The following is a 20,207-nucleotide window of genomic DNA, read 5'->3' as shown; positions in this document are numbered from 1 at the left end:
TGCCAAGCCCCTGCTGTGATGTGAGGGATCTTTATATGGAATACTCTGTGTCCCCTTCCCTCAAATGGGAGCAGCCTCGGTGCTGCAGAGCCAAAGTTCAGGTGGGAACAAACCTTTGATTTTCTCCTGCTTCCCTTGTAATTCTTATCCAGACCATTGATGAAAGGTAATTGCTGTAGGATATTATTCCCAATCCATTAACCCTGATTTACAGCAGAATTCCTTATCAAGCTTCAGCGCTGAAGCACCACCACTAATTGTTTTAAGCAAGCCTGGCTTGGAATAAAGATTTCCTGCCTTTCCCTTTGTGTTCCCTTCTTCCCCACTTGCCTTTCCCTTTGTGTTCCCTTCTTCCCAAAGCACTTTGATTCTTCCTGTTGTTCTCCTCACCCCGTCTCCCCCCAGACTCAGGAGTTTTTTGGTCTTGCAAGTCAAATTAACTTGAGATTGCCGCGATTTGCATGGGAGCTGTGGGAGGGGAAAATGGAATTCATTGGAGCAGTGGATTTATTTCAAACACATCCCAGTGCTCTCCCAAATCCAAGCTTTCTCCGTGCAGGAGGGGATGGGAAATGGAAGACTCTGAGGATTCATCCCAGGATTCCTCAGGGCAGGGGAGGGTGGGGAATTGGCTTTTGGCGACGTCACTGTGGTGCTGTGGTCACTTAGGTGTGTCAGGACACTGAAATTCCGTGTGGGGCTCGGGATATTTTGAATAATTGGGTCAGCAGGCTTTGAGTGTATTCCTTGGGTCTGAGTAAATGGGTTTTGTTTCCTGGACTGGATGTTTTTCCTTGACTTGCTGCATCAGGATCGAGAGCAAACACGAAGTCACAATCTTAGGAGGACTCAACGAATTTGTCGTGAAGTTTTATGGACCACAAGGAAGTAAGTCTGTGACCCTGCCCTTCCAGAAGAGCAATCCACTGGCTTGGGGAGTAAGGAAATGATATTCCAGAGGGGAAGGGATGGCCAAGTCTAAGGGGGATGGAGAGAAATCCATCTTCTGGGGGGTGGGGAGGATCCAGTTGTGAGTGTGGACAGACCCCCATCCCTTGGAGCTCTGGAAAGCTCCTTCAGCACCCCTGAGCTTTCCTAGACCTGGCCAAATTTGCATCAGTCATGGGAATTTCCATGGAGTTTGTAATTAAAATGGCTTTTCCACCTTAATTTAGCACCGTCTCCAAAGGTAAGGAGATTATCCCACAGTGCCTGTTTTTAATCAGGCTCTGGTGTCTTCGTGCTGAGATCTTTCCAAATCGTGTGAAGCAGAGCAGGAAAAAGGCTTTTCCTATGGGAGCTTTGAAATCTTACCCCCAGTGGAGCTGTGGATTATTCCAGAGATGTGTTTTCCTGAATGCTCTGGTTCTGTTTATCCTCTCCTCACTGTGGAGTGTCTAATTCCTGCTTTTCCTCCCTTGCAGCACCATATGAAGGTGGAGTGTGGAAAGTTAGAGTCGACCTTCCTGACAAATACCCCTTCAAATCCCCATCTATAGGTAACAAATACTCATTTTCCATCAAAGTCCTGTGATTTGGGCCTCAAGTTTGCAGGTGGAGCGATACCAGTGTAATATAAGGACTTTTGAATCTGCAAAATGTTTTTGTGGGACTTCATATCCCAAGAAGAGAGCAGTTTTGGGCTTTGGAAGGAGGAGGAGCTGGGAGGAGGAGGATTTGGCTGCATATTGGTGTGTTGATCAATTCAATCTCTATTCCACGTGGGGTTTTTTTAATAATAACTTCACTTACTGCGGAGTGGTGGAGCAAAGACCACAGTTCTTGGTGTTGGGGTGAACCCAGCTTTGGGGTCTTCTGCCCAAAAGTGGATGGAACTTCTTCCGCTGAAGCCTCCATCCTCCAGGAGCAGGGAATACATATGTGGAAAAACTGAAAAGCAGGGATTTACCACCAAAGAAGCTGCTGGCTTGACTGGTCAGCCTTGTCTCACCTTGGAGAGCAATGGGAAAGTCCATTAGGAAATGGTTTTTAGCTTGGATCCATCCTTGGGGAGCAGGAAACCACCTTGGCTGCCTTCAAGTGCCCATTCCAGTTGCTGAAGCCCTTTCCAACATCCACATCCTCCTTTGGAGCTGGCAAGTTGTGGCTGCTTCCTTCAAACAACCCCTTAGGCTCAGATTTTATTTGGGAGCTCTGCGGGGTGAGGAATCATCTGTTCCAAGTGGGAATTGTGCCTTTTGGGAGGGGATGCTGCTGTTCATACTCCGTCCTTCACCTCTTTTGAATTTTTTGTTTGGTTTGAAGTCTTCTGTGAACCCCAGGAATGTGCAAACATTTCTGAGTAAGAGCACAGGAATCTGCAGCTCTGGGGAGCCTTTTCTTCCTCCTGAGTCCGCTCTGCAAATCCCTCTTGGAGAGGCACATTCCAAGTGGGAATTCCCACTGTTTGCTGCCTGTCCTTTGTCCTTCCATCCTTCCCAAACCAGTGCAGGTCAGGGCAGTCTTAAATCATGGAATGGTTTGGCTTGGAAGGGATCTTAAACCTCATCCAACCCCAACGCCTTCCAGTATCCCAGGGTGCTCCAACCCCAATCCAGCCTGGCCTTGGACACTTCAGAGATCCAGGGGCAGGATCATCTGCAGGGGGCTGTTTTCTGCTCACATCTCTGACTTCTTTTGGCCCTTCTAATGTTGATTTTGCTGCTTTTCTCTCAGTTTTCCATTCTTTGCTCGTTTAAATCTGTTGTGTTTCTACTGGTTTATCCCAGACCTCATGAGGAGCTTCCCTCACCCTATGAGTCTCTGTTCAAGTGGCTGAAAAAGCCATTTTTCTCCTCAAAAAACTGCCTCCTCTTGAAAAATCCCTTTCTTTCTTCCCAAAAAATGCCTCTTGCTGAAAAACCCATTTTTTCTCCGCAAGATCTTGCTGAAACCTCATTTTTTTCTTCCCAAAAACTGCTTCTTGGTGGAAAATCCTTTTTTTCCTTCCCAAAATCTTCCTCTGCTGAAAAATGCCTTTTTTCCTTCCCAAAATCTTCCTCTTGCTGAAAAAACCCTTTTTTTCTCCTCAAGATCTTGCTGAAACCTCCTTTTTTTTCTTCCCAAAGTTTTCCTCTTGCTGAAAACTCCCTTTTTTTCTTCCCAAAGTTTTCCTCTTGCTGAAAAACCCCTTTTTTCTCCTCAAGCTCTTGCTGAAAACCACCGTTTTTCTCCCTAAAAATCTGCCTCTTGCTGGAAACAAGAGTTGAGATGGATAAAATCCTTGCTAGGGCTGAGCTGGCTCAGCAGAGCAGAGCTCAGGAAAAGCTGGGAAGCCCCAAGGAAAGTGCTGGGACTCCGGAAAGCTCCCAAGAGGCTGCAGGGAAGGGTTTGTTTTCCTCTTTTTCCCATTTTTGCTGCCCCAGCCCAGCTTATCTGGGACAGCCAGGCCTGGGTGAAGCCTCCTGGGGCATCCTGATTATCTCTGCTTTGGGCATTGCCGATAAAACCTTCATCCCAGCTGAACTGGGAGCGCTGGGAACGATGGAAACGAGAATTCTCCCGTTCCTAACCCAGCCTGAGCTCTGGATAATAATAATTGGTAGGGAAGAAGTTTCCTGAGGAAATCTCTGATTTTTAGAGGTGGAAGTGAAAGATTTCATGGATTATGGAGCCCATAAATGGACAGGAGGTCCTGGACTTGTTCCTGTTCTCAGCAGAGTTCAAATTGTCCATGTGAGTCTCTCCTTGGAGAAAATATGGAATCCAGCAGCTTTTCCTTGAATAAATTGCACCTTTATCTCAAAGCTTAAAACACAAACCCTGTCCGTGCACCTCCCCTTGATATTCCAGGCCTGGAGGCTGAAATATCCCTTCCATCCTAAAAAATCTTTGATCCTGCCGTGGATATATTTGCAAAAAATATGACTTTTTTAGCATGTTTGGCTTTTCTTTTTGGTTTTACCCTTGAATTTTTTTTTGGTGTGTATCCATGTGCTCCAGAGAAATCATGGGTAAGAATTCCCTTCTAATCTCTTAGCATCTTTTAGAATCTTGTGTGGCTTTTAGAATCCCAGTGTGGCTCCAAGGATGAGATCCAGGGAACCTTGATGTTCTGTCCCAGAGTACCAACCTGACCAGGAGAGGGTTTTCCAGAGCTGTCCTTGGGAAAGGTTGGGAATCCCTGAAGGAGCGGGGATCTCTTTGTCTCCAGGAGAAGCTTTTTTGTCTCTTTTCCTGCCAAACCTTTCCCTTCTCCCATCCTCAGACACCCATGGCATTTATTCCCTGTTCTTCACCTTGCTGTTCCATAAAAATTGCACTGGGAATTCCTGAGTATTCCCACACTTAAACCATCCTGATTTTTTGTGTGGAGATCCCTGGGACAGCTCCATCACATCCTGTGGTGTTCCTGGCACTGCCTGGATTTGCTGTGGAATCTGACAGATCTTGGATTTTTCAGGATGATTTTTCCCAACAGGAAAAATCCCCCAAAAGGGAAATGCACATCCCAGGGAAACCAGGAATTGAAACAGAGCCTGCTGTAGGGCTGGCAACTTGGCTCTGGGCTTGAGTGCTCCCATCAGGATAAATAAATCCCTGAATATCCCAGTTTTCAGGCTTGAACTGGAGCAGTTGCTCCAAAAAAAAAAAAAAAACCAAAAACCAACTCCTGGTGTTTCAGCCAATTATTGGGAATATTCCTGCATTTATGAGGAGGCACTTCCCTGCTCCTTGTCTGCTTCCTTTTCCAAAGTGTTTGGAGCTGTTTAGGATTTTGCTTCTCTCCTTTTCCCTGTTTAGGATTCAGTTTCTCTCCTTTTCCTTGGGATTTAAAATCTTCAGGGAAATTCCTGCCTTTCCTGCTTTCCCAGAGAGGAGTTGGGGAGGACGGGAAGGGCTCCTTGGAGCTCCCAGGTCACACAGATCTGTGGGACTTTGGTGTTTTTAATCACTCCCTGCTCCTGCCAAGAGCTGGAGATTAATTCCCTTTAATGCCACAAACAGGAGGAAATTCAGAGTGGGAAGGAGCAGCAGAAACAACCTGGGAGCCTGGAATTTATTTACTATTTAATTACTATTTATTTTAAACTCTGCAGGAATATTAGGCCAGCACAGGGTTTGTTAATAATCAAATGCCACAACTGGAAAATTTACATCCAAAATGCCCAGAGCCTCAGTTTCTCAAATAAATTCTATATATGCTACATATTTTTATAAAAATTCTCTCTATATTTATACATCTATATCTATTTATAAATTCTATATATTTATTTCTATATATATTATCTGCATTATTATTATTTCTGCATTATTATTTTTTCTGTATCTTCATACCCAGCTCTCATTTTCCTCCATCTCTGTCCTAGTTACCTGCAGGTGCAGATATTTCTGTTTTCTATTTCTATTTTCCCTTTTTTTCCAAGTGTTTTCCCAAACAAAGCACCTGGTGTGTTTTGTTTGGGAAACAAACACATATGGAACATATGGAATATATGTATAAATATGTGTGTAGAATGAGGCATTGTGGCAGCTGGTACAGGAATGCAGCTGGATTTAATTTCATTTTTTTAAAAAAAATTGTTGAATTCCAGCCAGGATTTTACAGATTTCTCCTAATCTATTGTTTTGGGAAGCTCCTGGGATTTGAGGGATAAAAACTCCTTGTGTTAGTGAGCGCTCTTAGAGGGCTCCTCACTTCAAATTCCATCAAAAATCAATTTGTGCCGTTGCCAGGGAGGGCTCCTGCACCTGGCAGGGAGTGAAGCTCCAAGGGGGGAACATCCCTGGAAAACGGGAACATCCACAGGCAAAACCAGTTGTTCCAGACACCACTTGGGACTGGGACAGAGGATTTGTCCTTGTGCCCTGTCCCACCTCCTACCACAGGTCCTCAACCTTCTCGTGGTGGTTCCACAGGAAGCGAGTCCCTGAAAGTGGTGTGAAGTGGGGTTAAAAATTCAAAGTTCCAAGGTTGAAACCCAATTCCCTTGCAGGCCCTTGGGTGTTTGGGGAGGGAGAAGTGTCCAGCTGGCCTCAATCCATGAGCAAATCCATGTGTGGGGAGTTTGGGTTTGGGTGGGTGGATGTAAACCTGCTCCATCCCTGCATCCGGTGGGAAATCCTCTTGAACTGATCCCAAACTGCACCTGGAATTTCATTTCTCGGGGATGTTTATGCTCAGTTTGTCCTTTCATTTGTCAAGATACACGCGGAGCCCGTCGGTGTCATCGGGCTCTCCTGGGCAGGGCTGGGAGATTGGGATGTGCCTTTGGGAATGTCACTCTTCCCTCTTATCCCCCAGTTCTGCCTGGGTGGTGGAAAAACAACCAGGAAAATGTGGAAAATGTCCCCATGGCAGGGGGTGGAACCTGGAAGAGCTTTATGATCCCTTCCAACCCAAACCATTCTGGGATTCTATGGGAGTCTTCCACATTCCCAGTTATCCAGGTATTAGAGTGGGAGTCTTCCATGTTTCCCAGGTATTAGGGTGGGAATCTTCCACATTCCCAGTTATCCAGGTATTAGTGTGGGAATCTTGCAGGTTTCCCAGGTGTTAGGGTGGGAATCTTCCACATTTCCCAGTTATCCAGGTGTTAGTGTGGGAATCTTCCACATTCCCAATTATCCAGGTATTAGTGTGGGAATCTTCCATGTTTCCCAGGTGTTAGGGTGGGAATCTTCCACATTTCCCAGTTATCCAGGTATTAGGGTGGGAATCTTCCACATTCTCAAGTTATCCAAGTATTGGGGTGGGAATCCTCCACATTCCCAATTATCCAGGTATTAGGGTGGGAATCTTCCATGTTTCCCAGGTATTAGGGTGGGAATCTTCCACATTTCCCTCTTATCCAGGTGTTAGGGTAGGAATCTTCCATGTTTCCCAGGTGTTAGGGTGGGAATCTTCCACATTTCCCAGTTATCCAGGTATTAGGGTGGGAATCTTCCATGTTTCCCAGGTGTTAGGGTGGGAATCTTCCACATTCCCAATTATCCAGGTATTAGGGTGGGAATCTTCCATGTTTCCCAGGTATTATTGTGGGGATCTTCCCCATTCCCAAGTTTCCAGCACCGAGGGATTGCCAGCCTTTAGTGAGCTGGGATTTAAATTTAACAGCTCTTCTCCTCGAGGGTTTTTGGCAATCCAGGGAATTCTCACTCCAGGCTGTAGATGCAACACCAGTGGTTTCCAAGGTTGGTTTTCCAGGGTGGGAAGAGCTGCATCCCTTCCCGGTGTGGAATTCCTTAGGGATGTCCAGGGGGTTTTCTGTTACCACCCAAAGCCTTTTTATCCACGTGGATTTCATGCTTTTATTCCAAAGGCAATCCTGGACTTCAGTATCTCCATGTAGAAAGGGTGGATTGTGCTGCTCACATTCTTCCCAAGCATTGGCTTTTCCAGGAGTTCAGTGGGAATTTTGGCTTAAAATATTAAATTAAATGTTTACAACCAGTCCAGCACCTGGAATCCCAGGCTGTGACCTCGGCTCCATGTCATGGAAAGAACCCCAAAATCCCAGTCCTGTCTGATGGAATGCTCACCTGGAATTCTGCACAGTGCATTAATTGGGATGTGCTGTGTGACAGTAAACCTGCTCCGGTGCTGGGATTTTTCTTTCTTCCCTCCTGGCTTCCTGTAGAACTTGGAGTTTCATTTTTACCTGGATGTTTATGGGTGCTGTGTCCTTTTTATCCATCAAAATAAATACAGAGCCAGTCGGGTTTATGGGAACGATGTTGGCACGGGAGAATTTACACTTCAAATAAAGGAGGAGAGAATTGTGCTTATTCCTGGATCAGGAAAGAAGAAGGATTTCCGTGGAGCTGCTCTTGGCCTGAGCAGTTTGTGTCATGGAATGAGGCTGGGGGATGAATCCTTGGAAATGAATGCAGGGAGGGAATGCTCTTGTTCTTCTCTGGAGAACAGCTCTTCCATTTGGGAAGCTTGAACCCAAGGACAGTGTGAAGGAAGGGATTTTTTTATTCCCAGTGTCTCCCTCACCCTCTCTATCCTTTATTTGGTTTTTCCCCCAAAGAGCCAGGCAGGATTTAGGATCGGGATCAGCGCTCGCTGCAGCTCAGTTCCAGCAAAATGGATCCGTGACCTGATTTAAACTTGTGGGAGCTGCAGAACGTAAATATTTGATGGAACTACAGCTTCCCTTGTTAAATCTGCTTCAGTTTTTCCAGCCAAATCCTGCCAAGCTGTTCCTGAAATTCACTTGTTAGCGTGGAGATGTTTTGGAGTTCTCCTTTCTCTTGGAGGTTGTTCCGGCTTCGGGCGTTGTCTCAGCCTGGGGTTGGATTTGTGCAGAATTCCCAGTCCAGGCAAACCTGGAATTCTGTTGGTGTCAGAATTCATGGGAAGGAAGGGGTTTCAGTCCCAGGTGGGATCCATGCTGTCACTCAGACTGGGATTGCTCCTTCTTTGGGCGGGATGACACTCCAGTGCCTCGCCTGAAGCGGTGGATGAAGGTGGGCGAGGTTGGGAGCTTTGGAAATGGTTAAATAAGGATTTTTTAGGCTTTTTTGGCTGCTCTGGAAAGAAAACTTCTGTGTTTTATGAATCCTGGAAGGAGCTTTTTCCATGAATTGAATCAGTATCCCAGACCTGAATCTCTTCCTTGTTTTTATCCTTGTCAGAAGCAATAGTTGCTGTTGGTTTAAAAGGATTCCTGCAGAATTCAGGGAAATCCCCACCTGGGCCATGTTTGTCGGGATTTTTGGGCTGTGGGATGGTGGCACAACAGGGAAAAGGAGGATTTATGGCAAATTCTCGATTCACAAAGCAACTCCAAGGTTTGGAAGCAGCTTGTCCTGGTTGCAGCCACCCCTCTGGGAGGAGCCCTCATGATTTATCCAAGCCAGAAATGGAGGAATTAATTCCATCCCTGTTCCATGTTTAGTTTGTGGCCACATCCAGATACTTGGTTTTCCCCTGTTGAAGAGTTTGGGATCCTGGATTCTGCATCCACTCTCAGCCATCGTTGGAAAGATTTATTTTTTTTGGGGGGTGGATGTGCTCTGCTTCCACACAGGCTCAGGATGGTGCATCATTCCATTAATGTATTTTATTTTATCATTATTTATGGGATAAAAAAAAAGAGTTTCCAACTGGAAACTCTTGGAAACTCTTTGGAGTTTCCAACTGTCTTGAACTTGAGGTTGAAGTTGGCAGCTGGAAAACAAAATTCATCTTTTGATTCAAGTGTGGGGCACCTTCTGCTGGGACATTGTAAGGCTTGAAACTGTTTCAAAATTTATTATGAATAATTTTTTTATTTTAAAAATATTCAATATTTATTTATTTAAAAATGTATTTAAAATTTTATTTTAAAATTTGTTTTATTTATTTCAAAATTTAATTTGAAACTCAGAACAAAAAAAGCCCCCTCTCAGATCCAGAAATCTGAAATGTGGATAAAGCCACATCAAGCTCCCTCCTCCTAAACCTCACCTGAGCTGTTTTTTAGGAGACCCAAGGCACCAACAGGAGAACTAATTGCTGCATTGATGGAAAATTTGAATTACTCCCTCCCTGGCTCACAAGTGTAGATTAATGTCGTGATGTCAAGCTCATAGAAAATCTCTGATAGGCAAAATGCATTAAAAAAATCAAATGCTGAGCTTGAATTTGTGTTCAGTGTTTATTCTTGCACTTCTAAACCCACTTCATCAGATGGGGGAGCTCCACTGAGCTCATGGACAGGAGTTTAGGAATTTTCAGGATCCCACTAAAGATTTGTGGTTGCACTGCGGAGTTTTCCTGAGTTTCCTGACTCCAGGTTTCCCTGGATTCTGAGGGAATGGACCCCAGGGTGGGAATGGTGCCTGCTTATTTTAAAGGTTATTTATGGCTGGGATGGCTTTGGGTCCTTGTTCCATAAATTCCAGGCTTCTCACGTAAAAAAATACATTTATTTGTTTTTTTTTTCTGCTAATTTCCCTCTGTTTCTCCTTGCAGGATTCATGAATAAAATCTTCCATCCCAACATTGACGAAGCGTGAGTAAATCCTTCCTTCATGTTTGTAGTAAATCCTCCAAAGTTTCAGATATTTTCCCATCATGTTTTGGCTGTGTGGAGCTTCCATGGCAGTAAAATTCCAATTTATTTTCTCTTGGCCAGAGTGGGAAGATTGAGGTGGCTAAAAACCATAAATAGGAATAAATCAGGCCTTATCCCAAACCCTGGGGAAGGGGTTGGGGAGGAGTTTTTTCAATTCCCAGAGTGTTTTGCAGTGTTAATTCCATTTTTCCCGTGTGTTCCAGGTCAGGAACTGTATGTCTAGATGTAATCAATCAAACTTGGACAGCTCTCTACGGTGAGTCGGGCATTTTCCTCTCTACTGGGCGGACTGACGATTTCAGACCACTTTTTGGAGGTCTCTTCCCTTTGATTTTGGGTTTTTTACTGAATTTGAAACTCCTTCCTCAGCCAAGATCTCGAGAAAAATAAGATTTTTTTTTTGCAGGTTAGGAGGGGGTATTGCCTCTGATGCTGCAGAGTGGTTTCCATGGGCTCATTTCTGGTTAAAAATCCAGTTTTTAGAGACAAACAGGTCAATTTAAAAAAAAATAAATCAATTTAAAATAGAACTTAGAGAAAGCTGGAACTGTTAGAAGGAACACAGCCGAGTCTCTGTTTAAAAATGGGAATTTCAGCTATTCCAGCTGTGCTTTGTGGAAGAAATCCAGGGGAATGTGGACCTCAAATCCTTCAGGTTCTGAAGGATTCAGAAATCAGGTTCTGATTTTAGCTGGAATTCCTCATTGGAATTCTGGAATTCCCGGTGTGGTGGAGGGATGAGGATCACAGCATGGATTTGCTGTGGGAGATCAGCTTTTCCACTTCTCCAGAGGACAATAGGAAATAATTCCAGTGGTTTTGTGCTCCAGCATTCCAGGTCCTGCCTTGGAGCTGCAGGGGGACACTGGCATGGCTGAATTCCCTCTAAAATCACCAATCCAAGATTCCAACACCACCTCACAAAGAAATGGAAAAGGGGGAATAATTCCTTTCCTTTTTGCATTTAAAAGAGTAATTTTTCAATTCCCGTAAAGCAGAGCTGGCAAAAGATCTGGGTCAGATAATTCCAGCAGCAACCAAGGTGGGAGAAACCTGGAACATGCCCCAAAAAATTCCTGAGGACCTCGTGGTTCAATTCCTGCTCATTCCCTGGGGAAGCAGCAGCTCCTCAGTGCTGTGCTTAAAATTCCTGCGCGTGCTCCACCTGTTCCTGCTGAACCAGCTGGAAAACAAAATTTATCTTTCGACTCAAGTGTGGGGCACCCTCTGCTGGGACACTGTGAGGCTTGAAACCACACTTGGGGGGTTTGAGAGAAGGGTCCTTCAAGAAAAAAAATCGTTTTCCTGGGTGTCCTGTGAGCCACGGGGCAATCCCAGGGCTCTGCTCCCTCCTCCTCAGGAGCCTTCAGGGGCCAGGTGGCCACAAAGAGGCTCCTGAGCCAAGTGGAGAGACCTGGCCCAAATTTTACAAATTAAAATCGACTTCTTGCTGCCAGTGCCCGAATCCAGTCCCTGGGAATTCCAGCTACCAAGGGCAAGCCACTGCCAATGCAGGGAATATCCCTGCAGAGCACTCCTGCTCTTTTCTGGGATCCCTTTTTGGGATTAAGGTGCTGTTGTGCTGCATCCCAGGAGCTCTGAGTTCCGGCCGGGACACATCTGGAGCTGGAGCCTGGAATTCTGTGGCTGCCCAGAGCTGGAGGAGCTCTTTGCACAGGGAGAGCACCTGGAGATCTCCTTGCCCTTTTTGGGGGAATTCTTTGGCAAGCTGAGGGCTCTGGGAGTTGAGTTCAGCGGCTCGGTGATGGCTCAGGAGTGGGATAGAGCTTTTTTCCAGGAAAAGGGACAGGTCGAGGTGGCCACACTGCTCCTGTGGTGGGTCCTGGCCAGTGATGGGATTCCCAGATTCTGATCCATGCAGGAGGACACTGAAGATGCTCACGCACGGGATTTCCCTGCCACAAGGAAAGAGAGACAGAGAAAAGATTTCTGGAACGTTCCCACGGGAATCCCCCACACCAGGAACATTGCCAAGGAGGAGTGGTGGCACAGGGCTGGTTCCTGGCCATCCCTGCCTCTGGAATGGGGGGGTTTGTGTATCCCCAGTCACCCCTGGGCAGTTTCCTGCTGTGGATTATTTGGTGGCAGATTCCTGCTGGCACCGAGGTGTTCCTGGGAGCTCTGCACATTCCCTGAATTGTTTCTTTTTAGTGGTGGTTTCTATTAACGAGCCCATGGAAAGCTCTGGAAGAGCTTTGTGCTTTCCAGGAGTCGTGGAATGGTTGGGGTTGGAAGGACCTCAGAGACTGAGCCCCAGCCCTGCTCCACAGGCAGAGAACTTCCATTTAAATAGAGATTGGAAGGGGACAAGAATTCAGGGAAGGGCAAAGCACAGCACTGTTTGTTTGGAGTTTTTCCTAATTTTTCAAGCCAGGATTAAAAATCAGGAAAATTCCATCCCCTTCCTTGCTTAACCCAGGGATATCAGCATTCATGTGTAGGGCTGAGGAGTTTGTGAGGAGTTTTATTTTCATTTTTGATTTTACTCCCTTTATTTCACCTCACTTTCAGTGCGCTTCCCCTTGGAGTTTGTGCTGCCGTCTGGGTGTTCCAGGATGGTTTTTTGGGATGGCTCTGCCTCTGGGGGCACGGACACCAACCTTGTGTTTGCCTTGCAGATCTCACCAATATATTTGAGTCGTTCCTGCCCCAGCTGCTGGCTTATCCCAATCCTATAGATCCTCTAAATGGTGACGCTGCAGCCATGTACCTCCACCGACCAGAAGAGTACAAACAGAAAATTAAAGGTGAGGCCTAATTAACACAATTAATTGGGATTCCACCCCCCAGGAGTGATGGCTTTTTGCCGGGGTTTTCCCCTTCCAGTTTTAAATGGGATGATGTGAAGGAAGGAGGGGTGAGGTGCTGCTGGGTTGGGAATTGGGAAAGCTCAGGTATCCCAAAACCTGGGATCAGCTCTGCCACATCACCCAGGAGTGGTTAAACCCGGAGTCGCTGTTCTGGTGTGAAACGCCCAATTTTTGAGCGTCGAACTCTCAAAATTTGATTTAAATTATGAATTGTTCAGCCTCCCTTGGCTGATTCCTCTGACTGGATTGTGGGAACTTCCCTGCAGATCTGCCCTGCTCAGTATCCCAAAGTCCATTCCCTGCTTTCTCATACCAGGGAAAGGCAAAAAATTTCATACCTTGCAGGCAAAAAATGGTTTGTCAGATAAAATCTCCAGTGCCAGCACTGAGAGTCCTCCGGGCTTTCATGAAAACAGCCTAAAATCCAAAAATATCCTTGGAAAAAAGCCAGGAAAACTGAATGCAGCCAAAGGAAGCTCTGAGGACATCCCTTGGGATAAAGGGATAGCCTGCTCCCTCATTCCCACCTTTCCAGCCAGGTACACATGGTCTGGAAGGAGCTGGAAGTGCTTGGAACGTGTTCCATAAATCCCAGAGCCCTGATTCCACCGGCTCTTCCCAGGATTGCGTGACAAGGATGGCATGGAGCTAAAAACCTGCCATCCCTCATTTTAAAAAATAACCCTGGACATGTGAAAACTGCTGCGGAGGCTCCTGGCAGCTCCTGGGCTCTGGGAAGCTCGGGAGTGCAGATCCAATGTTTTATTTATTGCTGCTGCTCCTGGTGTTTCCGTCGGTGGGAGCTCAGGGAATGTTCGTGGTGCTTTGGGGAGGGGGGCACCGGCACGGCGTTGTGCCCCAAAATTCGTAATTCCTCCTCTCCTCTGCTTCCTCTCTGGGAGATTTCTCAGGGAATCTTCCTTTGGCAAGGTGAGGAACGGCTGGAGGATCTCCAGGCCGAGTTTTTGCTGGGAGCTCAGCACATCTCTGGGATCACTTTTCCCACCCCACGTGTCCGGAATTGCCAGGGTCCCTCGGAACACCAGGGGTGTGACCACAGCTCGTTCCTGGTGCTCCAGGCTCTGTGAACAGATGAATCCAATGGTGTTTTCCTGGCAGGAATTGGTGCCATGAGGGTTCCCCTCGCTGAACACCTCCTGTAGGAGATGCTTTGTCAGTATTTAGATATTTTGGGTATTTTTCCTTGATGGACTGAAAATCCCAATACAAATCCCAATCAATGCGACATTCAGCATGGAAACTCCCTGGAAATTTCACTTTTCCTGGGTCAAACCTTCCAAAAAACCCAGCCCAGGAGATTTCCTGGATTAAAAAAAAAAAAAAAAAAGGTGGCATTTGAAGCTTGAAGAGCTTCAAGTTTTAGCTTAGGCTTGAGGAGGCCTTTTCCACCAGCAGCTTCCATGTGGGAATGTCCCCTGGAGCAGCCAGTGAGGAAGTGCTGGTGGCCTCCTCTCCTGCTGTGTCTGGAAGCTCCCAAAGCAGCTGCCAGCCAGAGTCTAGGTGGATTTGGAATAATCCCAGAGGGAATTTCGGAGGTTCCCACAAAGGGGTTTTGACATCTGAAGTCTTGCAGCGGCAGCACTTGGGTTCCCTTTGCTGGACTGGGCAAGGAATAGTAACTTCCTTGGGATCTTCCCATTTTTCCAGAGGGAGATGAGCTCTTGGGAAGCTCTGGGAAGGGAGCAGCCACCTCAAGGGTGTGTCACAGAATCTTGGAATGGTTTGGGCCGGAAGGGACCTTAAAGACCATCCAGTTCTCACCCCTGCTGTGGGCAGGGAATCTTCCACTCTCCCAGGATGCTCCAAGCCCTGTCCTGGAACATTCCCGAGGATGAGGCAGCCACAGCTTCTCTGGGCAATAGGATAATTTGTAATTTATATACTTACACGATTTATCAGTATTAATTTTCGTGATAATTTACGGTAATTTATCCTATTCCACGATAATTTTTATCATTTTTATTCACTATTCTATTTTACATTATCACGTCTATAAGAAATCATTCATGTGATTTATCAAATATGCCATGACCCTAAATATCCCTAAATATATATATATTTTTTTCCTCTCTGCCATGCAGAATACATCCAGAAATATGCAACAGAAGAAGCACTAAAAGAACAGGAAGAAGGCACCGGGGACAGCTCATCCGAGAGCTCCATGTCCGACTTCTCGGAAGACGAGGCTCAGGACATGGAATTGTAGTAGAGGAGGCCACCTGCTTTTCAGAGAGACTCTAATTTCCTAACCATGAGAAGCAGACTATAATATTCATATTTAAACAAAGCAATTTTTTTTATTACTAAACAAGGTTTTTATGAATTATAGCATTGATATATATATATATATTTATATATAAATATATATATATATATCTATCACCCTTTAGGTCTTGATTTTCTCGGTCATTTCCCGATTCCCGAGGTGCATTAGAGCATTCCCAACATTCCATTCTGGTAGCAATATGCAGCCCGGATGCATGCGTTGAGATTTTCCATTTGGCCAAGTCAGCTTTGGTGTGCTACCAAACAGCTGCCCTGGGAGGGAGGGAATTAGCAAAAAAAACCAAACCAAAATTCCAAACAAAAGACAGAAAAAACAGAAAAAGAGGGATTTGCTGTCGGATCGAGGTTTCCACCTGAGATTTTGGCGTTTCCTCCAAGCCTAAAGCCTTGGGGGCGTAGGGATGGAAGGGGCTCCTCCGGGTTGTGTTTGAAAAATAAAAAAAGAGGGATTTAACTCAGAAGAAAAAAGAAACCGACGGCAAAGCAAAGGCGTGGAGCTCCTGAGAGCCCTGAAGACGACTCACTGGGGATTCCAGTCCCTGCTTAAGTGGCCTCCTCCCTGCCCTCCCGACCTGCAGGGACTGACCGCCACTGGTGGATTCCCTGGGCGACTGCGGAGAAGCTTTGGGCGTTGCGTGGTCTGGATTAGGAGCTGTTCCCTTGCTGGGAGGGAAGAACCGCCCGGAGCCCCACGGATGACGATGCTCTTGGAACTGGGATTGACCGGAGCACGTGGAAGTCCAGCTCTTCCTTTGGAGCCTGCTGCCCCGGAACGGCTTCGAGTTGGCTTTGTTAGTTTTGATTTTTTGTTCTTTCTTTCTTTTCCCCCCTCCCTCTTTTGCTGGAAATCTGGTTCAGACACCTGACAAATGCTGGCTGTGTCCTGGGAATTCTTCTCTGACCAGATGGATTGGCCTTGCCAGAGCTTCAGATCCACGGAATTGTCCCGTTGGCCGAAGTCCACGAATCCATCGGCACCGATTTTGATTTTCCTCTCTTCTTTTTTTTTTTTTTTTTTCCCTTTTTAAATCTTTCTTTCCTCCCCCTTCTGCACCAGCTTGGTTCCCATCTGCTTGTGTGTGTACAACAGGATAAAAATTCCTTAAGAGTTAACAAAGAATATGATCTAGGAGGAAAAAAAAAAAAATACCACAAAGTTTGAGCTGAATAAAAAAAAAAAGCCTAAAAAGCACCAATTGAGGAAGCAGATGAATTCACTCTTTGGTTTTTTGTTGGTTGGTTTGGTTTTTTTGGTTTTTTGGGTTTTTTTTTTCCAGGATGTTTGGGAATTGGAATGTTGGATTTCTCCTGGTGTCTTGCAGCAAGCTGAGAGTTTTGTTTTTTGGTTTTTTTGGGTTTTTTTTTTTTTTTTCTGTTGTTCCTAGAAATCTGATAAGTAAATGTCTCCTTGGGATACTTGAATTGGGATCATTGTGCATCGGAGATTCAAACTGAGATGGATTTTAAAGCTGAATGTTACCTGCTGTTTTCTTTTGGGGATTTTTCGGAGGGGGTTTGGACAAGATCTTTTCATTTGTCATGCGACCTGCAGGAAAAATCAACCCACCCTGAGCGACTCTGGAGCAGAGTTTTGAATGTCAGACTGGTACATTTGTCATTTTCCCAGGATTATTGGGCTTTATTTCCTTTTCCTTTCGAGGCGTCACCGAGCTGGGGCTGGGAGATTCCAACCCCAGCTCTGATTCATAAAGCACAATCAGTTTCTTTCATTTCTTTTGCTTCTGGGGGAGAAAAACAAAAACTCCATCAAGTCCCACTTGGCTTTGGCATGAATTTCCTTAATAAAAAACCTACCATGAATTTCCTTTCTGTTAATTCCGGGCACGAAGCAAAGGTTTCCCCTCTCCTTTTCCCATCCTTTTCCAGCAGTGGTGTAGGGCTGTGGCTAGTACTGTGCTGAAGTTCTCTATCTAGCATTTGTGGCTTGTTGGAGGGTAATATTAATTATTTAACATGTAATGATGTAATTAACTCTTATCTAGCACGTTGTTTGCTCATTAATTTGGGGAGGGAGGGGCCACGTTTAACTCGCTTTCCTGCTGCCCTGGCAGTTTTGCTTGTGCTATAAACCTTTACTTGTAGGTGCTACTTAGGAGTAGAGTCAAGTGCTGGGTGGTGATTTCAGTTTAAAAAGCTTCAAAAAACGAGAAAAAAAAAACAGAACAAAAAAACAAAAAAGGCAACCAAAAAAAAAAAAAAAAAAAGAAATCACAATAAAAATTTGTATTTTTTCAATATTGTATAAAAATAGTGTTCTGATTCCCTCACCCCCTTCCCTTGCAGGGTTTTTCGTCTCCATCATTCCCCATATGTGGATTTAGGGCATCCAGTTGCTGGATGGGAAACACTAAGGTGGGATTCCCAAAAAAAAAAAAAAAACCAAACCCAAAAATTGGGCAAGCACAGCTGGCTGTGTGAGACACGACAGGATGGATGCATGGAGCTTGTCCAAGCTGGTGGCTCAGCCACAAAAATGCACGTTCCCAGCACTTCCCAGGCTGGGACGACTCCCAGGATTTGTCCTGGCAGGAAAAGCCAGCTGCCAAAACGCTGCTGGGGGAAGGTGCTCCAGGGGTGAGGCGGCTCGGGGTCTGCTCCCGTCCCACCCCCTCAGACCCCGCTGCCTCCTCCCCTCCTGCATTTTCCACCTCTTTTTTTTTTTTCCCCACCCCAAATCTCCCTTTTTCTCCCAACAGAATCTTCCCCCCCCCCACAAAAAGTGTGTCTGTAAAACTTCACCTACCTAATCCGGGTGGAAAGGTGGAATCATGCTGGAGCAAGAGAGCTTTGTTAGAGCTTTATTTATCATCTCCACCTTTCTTCTGCCATTTTCAGGGTGTTCTTCTTCTTCACCCAGCAGTGGTGGCGCCACCTTGGGGACCCTGGGATGAGCTTCCCAAACTTTGCCACAGCCCTTGGAGCTGCTTTGGGAACAGCCTTTGCCTTCTCCCCCCGGCATTTCTCCTTTTCCCCTCGAGGTTTCCCGTGGGAGGAGAAGCTGAATGGACACATCCCTCTGCCCCGAGGTTTCCCCACCCAGGGATGGTTTTGGCCCAGGGAGCAGAGCTGTGCCACCAGCCTGAACCCCACCCCATCCCTCAGCCGTGCCACGGGGACAGGGCTCCCCTTCCCTCCTCCCTCCAGGAAGGCTGGGATACTTTTGACAATTTCTTTTTTTTCTTATTTTATTCCTTTTTCCCCATTTTTTCCCCTCCTCCACATCCTGCTGCCCCTTTGCAGCAGCCACGATTCCCCCACCTGTGCTGGGTTCCTGTCAGGTGAGACCAGAGATCTCGGGGTGGTTTGGCCCTCTGGTTGAGTTGACTTTTTGTTACTTTTCCTTTTTCTCCTCTTTTTTCCTGGCGTTGTCGGTAGAGTGGCGCAGCTGCCTCTCCTCTGGGTATAACCTCTCCAATAGCTGTGTATCGTTCAAGACATGTAAACTTCTTTTTTTTTTTTTTTTTAATAAAATCTGTATATACCTTGAAATCTGCCTGGTGTTTGGGCTTGCAGGGAAGGCCCTGGGCCGTGCTGCATCCCCCAGGGATCAGCCCCCAAACCCATCACCGGGCACTTTTCCACCCGGGAATGACCACCTGGAGGAGATGCTGGAAGGGTGATGATCTTGGAGGTCTTTTCCAACCTCAGCAATCCCTTTTCCAGCTCTTCAGGTGATGTCCTTCCATGCCCCGTGACCACAGCCGCGGCCCCCAGGCTGATTTTTAGGATTTTGGGGCTGGCAATGAGGGACCACGAGGCATCCCGTTCCTTCAGCTGTGGATCCCAAGGTCTCCTTGCAGCTGGAGAAGTTGTCCCAGGTGAGGCTGCCCGGGATTCCACGGGAGCTGTCTAATTAATGGATGGCAATTAGGCAGAGTGGCTGTTTCCTGGATAATCACTCCTAATTTTGGCTCAGAGCTGGGGAAGGGCTGGGATAACGCGTGCAGGGAGTGGTGACCGGGAGTGGGAGCAGCTCAGGGACGCCCAGGGCTCTCTGGGGCTGTGCATGGGCCAGGGAAGGTGACAGCGGCTGGCACGTGGCTTGTCCCCTCTCGTCCTGCTTTAACTTCCCGCAGCTGCCGCCCCAAAGCTGCTGGAGCTGAGCCCGACCTTCCTCTCCATCCTCCTCCTCCCCAGCTCGGGGCTGTTCGTCACCAGCTTGGGGACACGCTGGCGGCTCCGTGCCACGCCAGTGCCAGCTGCTGCCAGCCGGGCACCCTGCGCACGCCGCGGGGCGCGGGGGTGGGACACTGTCCCCCGGCCACCTCCGGGCGCTCCGGGCTCTGCGCCTTTTCCCTGCGGAGGGAGCCGGGAAGGGGGCACAGCCCCCCGCCGCCCTCGCTGCGTCCCCTCCGTCAGGGGGCTCCAGCGGGGGTGGCGCTGTCCCCTCTGCCCAGCAGGTGGCCCCCGTGCCCCACCAGTGGCCTCCCAGTCCGCCCAGTCCAGGGCAGAGCCGGGCGCGGCTCTGGGCGCCCTCCCTGTCCCCTGGCAGCGCCCGCATGGCTGCTCCGTCCCCACTGCGTGCCGAGTGCCACCCGCTGTCCCCCCTCGGGCCGTGGCTGTGGTTGGGGGGGGGGTCAGTGTTAGGGTGCCCTGGGGGGACAGGGACACAGAGCTGGCGGCGGGTGCTGCTCCTGGGAGCACCCGGAGGTGTCACCCTGCCCTGGGGCTCTGGGGGCCATCACTGTGGGGCTCTGGGTGACATTCCCATGGGACTCTGGGTGACATTCCCATGGGACTCTGGCTTTTACCACCGCAGGGCTTTGGGTGTTGTCCCCAAGGAGATTTTGGGTGCCATTCCCACGGCACTTTTGGTGTCACTCCCACTGGGCTCTGGGTGCCCTTCCCACGGAGCCCTGGATGCCATCCCAAAGGGGCTTTGGGTGCCATTTCCACTGGGTGCCATCCTTAAGGGATTTTAGGTGCCAACCCCACGGGGTTCTGGCTGCCAGCCCATGGAGTTTTGGGTGCCATCCCCGTGGGTCTCTGGGTCCTGTTTCCACGGGGCTTTGGATGACAGCTCCATGGAATTCTGAGGACT

At 47.5% G+C, this 20,207-nt stretch overlaps 1 protein-coding gene across 1 annotated transcript in view; it reads left to right on the top strand.

The window, feature by feature from the left end:
- The window catches only part of UBE2H (ubiquitin conjugating enzyme E2 H), a 44,193-nt gene extending 27,227 nt beyond the window's left edge, over nt 1-16,966 (top strand). The window contains exons 2-7 of the mRNA XM_068189329.1: nt 812-888; nt 1,425-1,499; nt 9,905-9,944; nt 10,211-10,263; nt 12,647-12,775; nt 14,941-16,966. Of these exons, the coding sequence (XP_068045430.1) occupies nt 812-888; nt 1,425-1,499; nt 9,905-9,944; nt 10,211-10,263; nt 12,647-12,775; nt 14,941-15,065 (499 nt within the window). The 3' untranslated portion in view covers nt 15,066-16,966. The remainder of the gene's footprint in view (nt 1-811; nt 889-1,424; nt 1,500-9,904; nt 9,945-10,210; nt 10,264-12,646; nt 12,776-14,940) is intronic.
- The last annotated feature ends 3,241 nt before the right edge of the window (nt 16,967-20,207 follow it).

Source organism: Anomalospiza imberbis, chromosome 5, assembly GCF_031753505.1.
Source record: "Anomalospiza imberbis isolate Cuckoo-Finch-1a 21T00152 chromosome 5, ASM3175350v1, whole genome shotgun sequence".
NCBI lineage: Eukaryota > Metazoa > Chordata > Aves > Passeriformes > Viduidae > Anomalospiza > Anomalospiza imberbis.
This window is presented reverse-complemented; position numbering and strand designations above follow the sequence as displayed.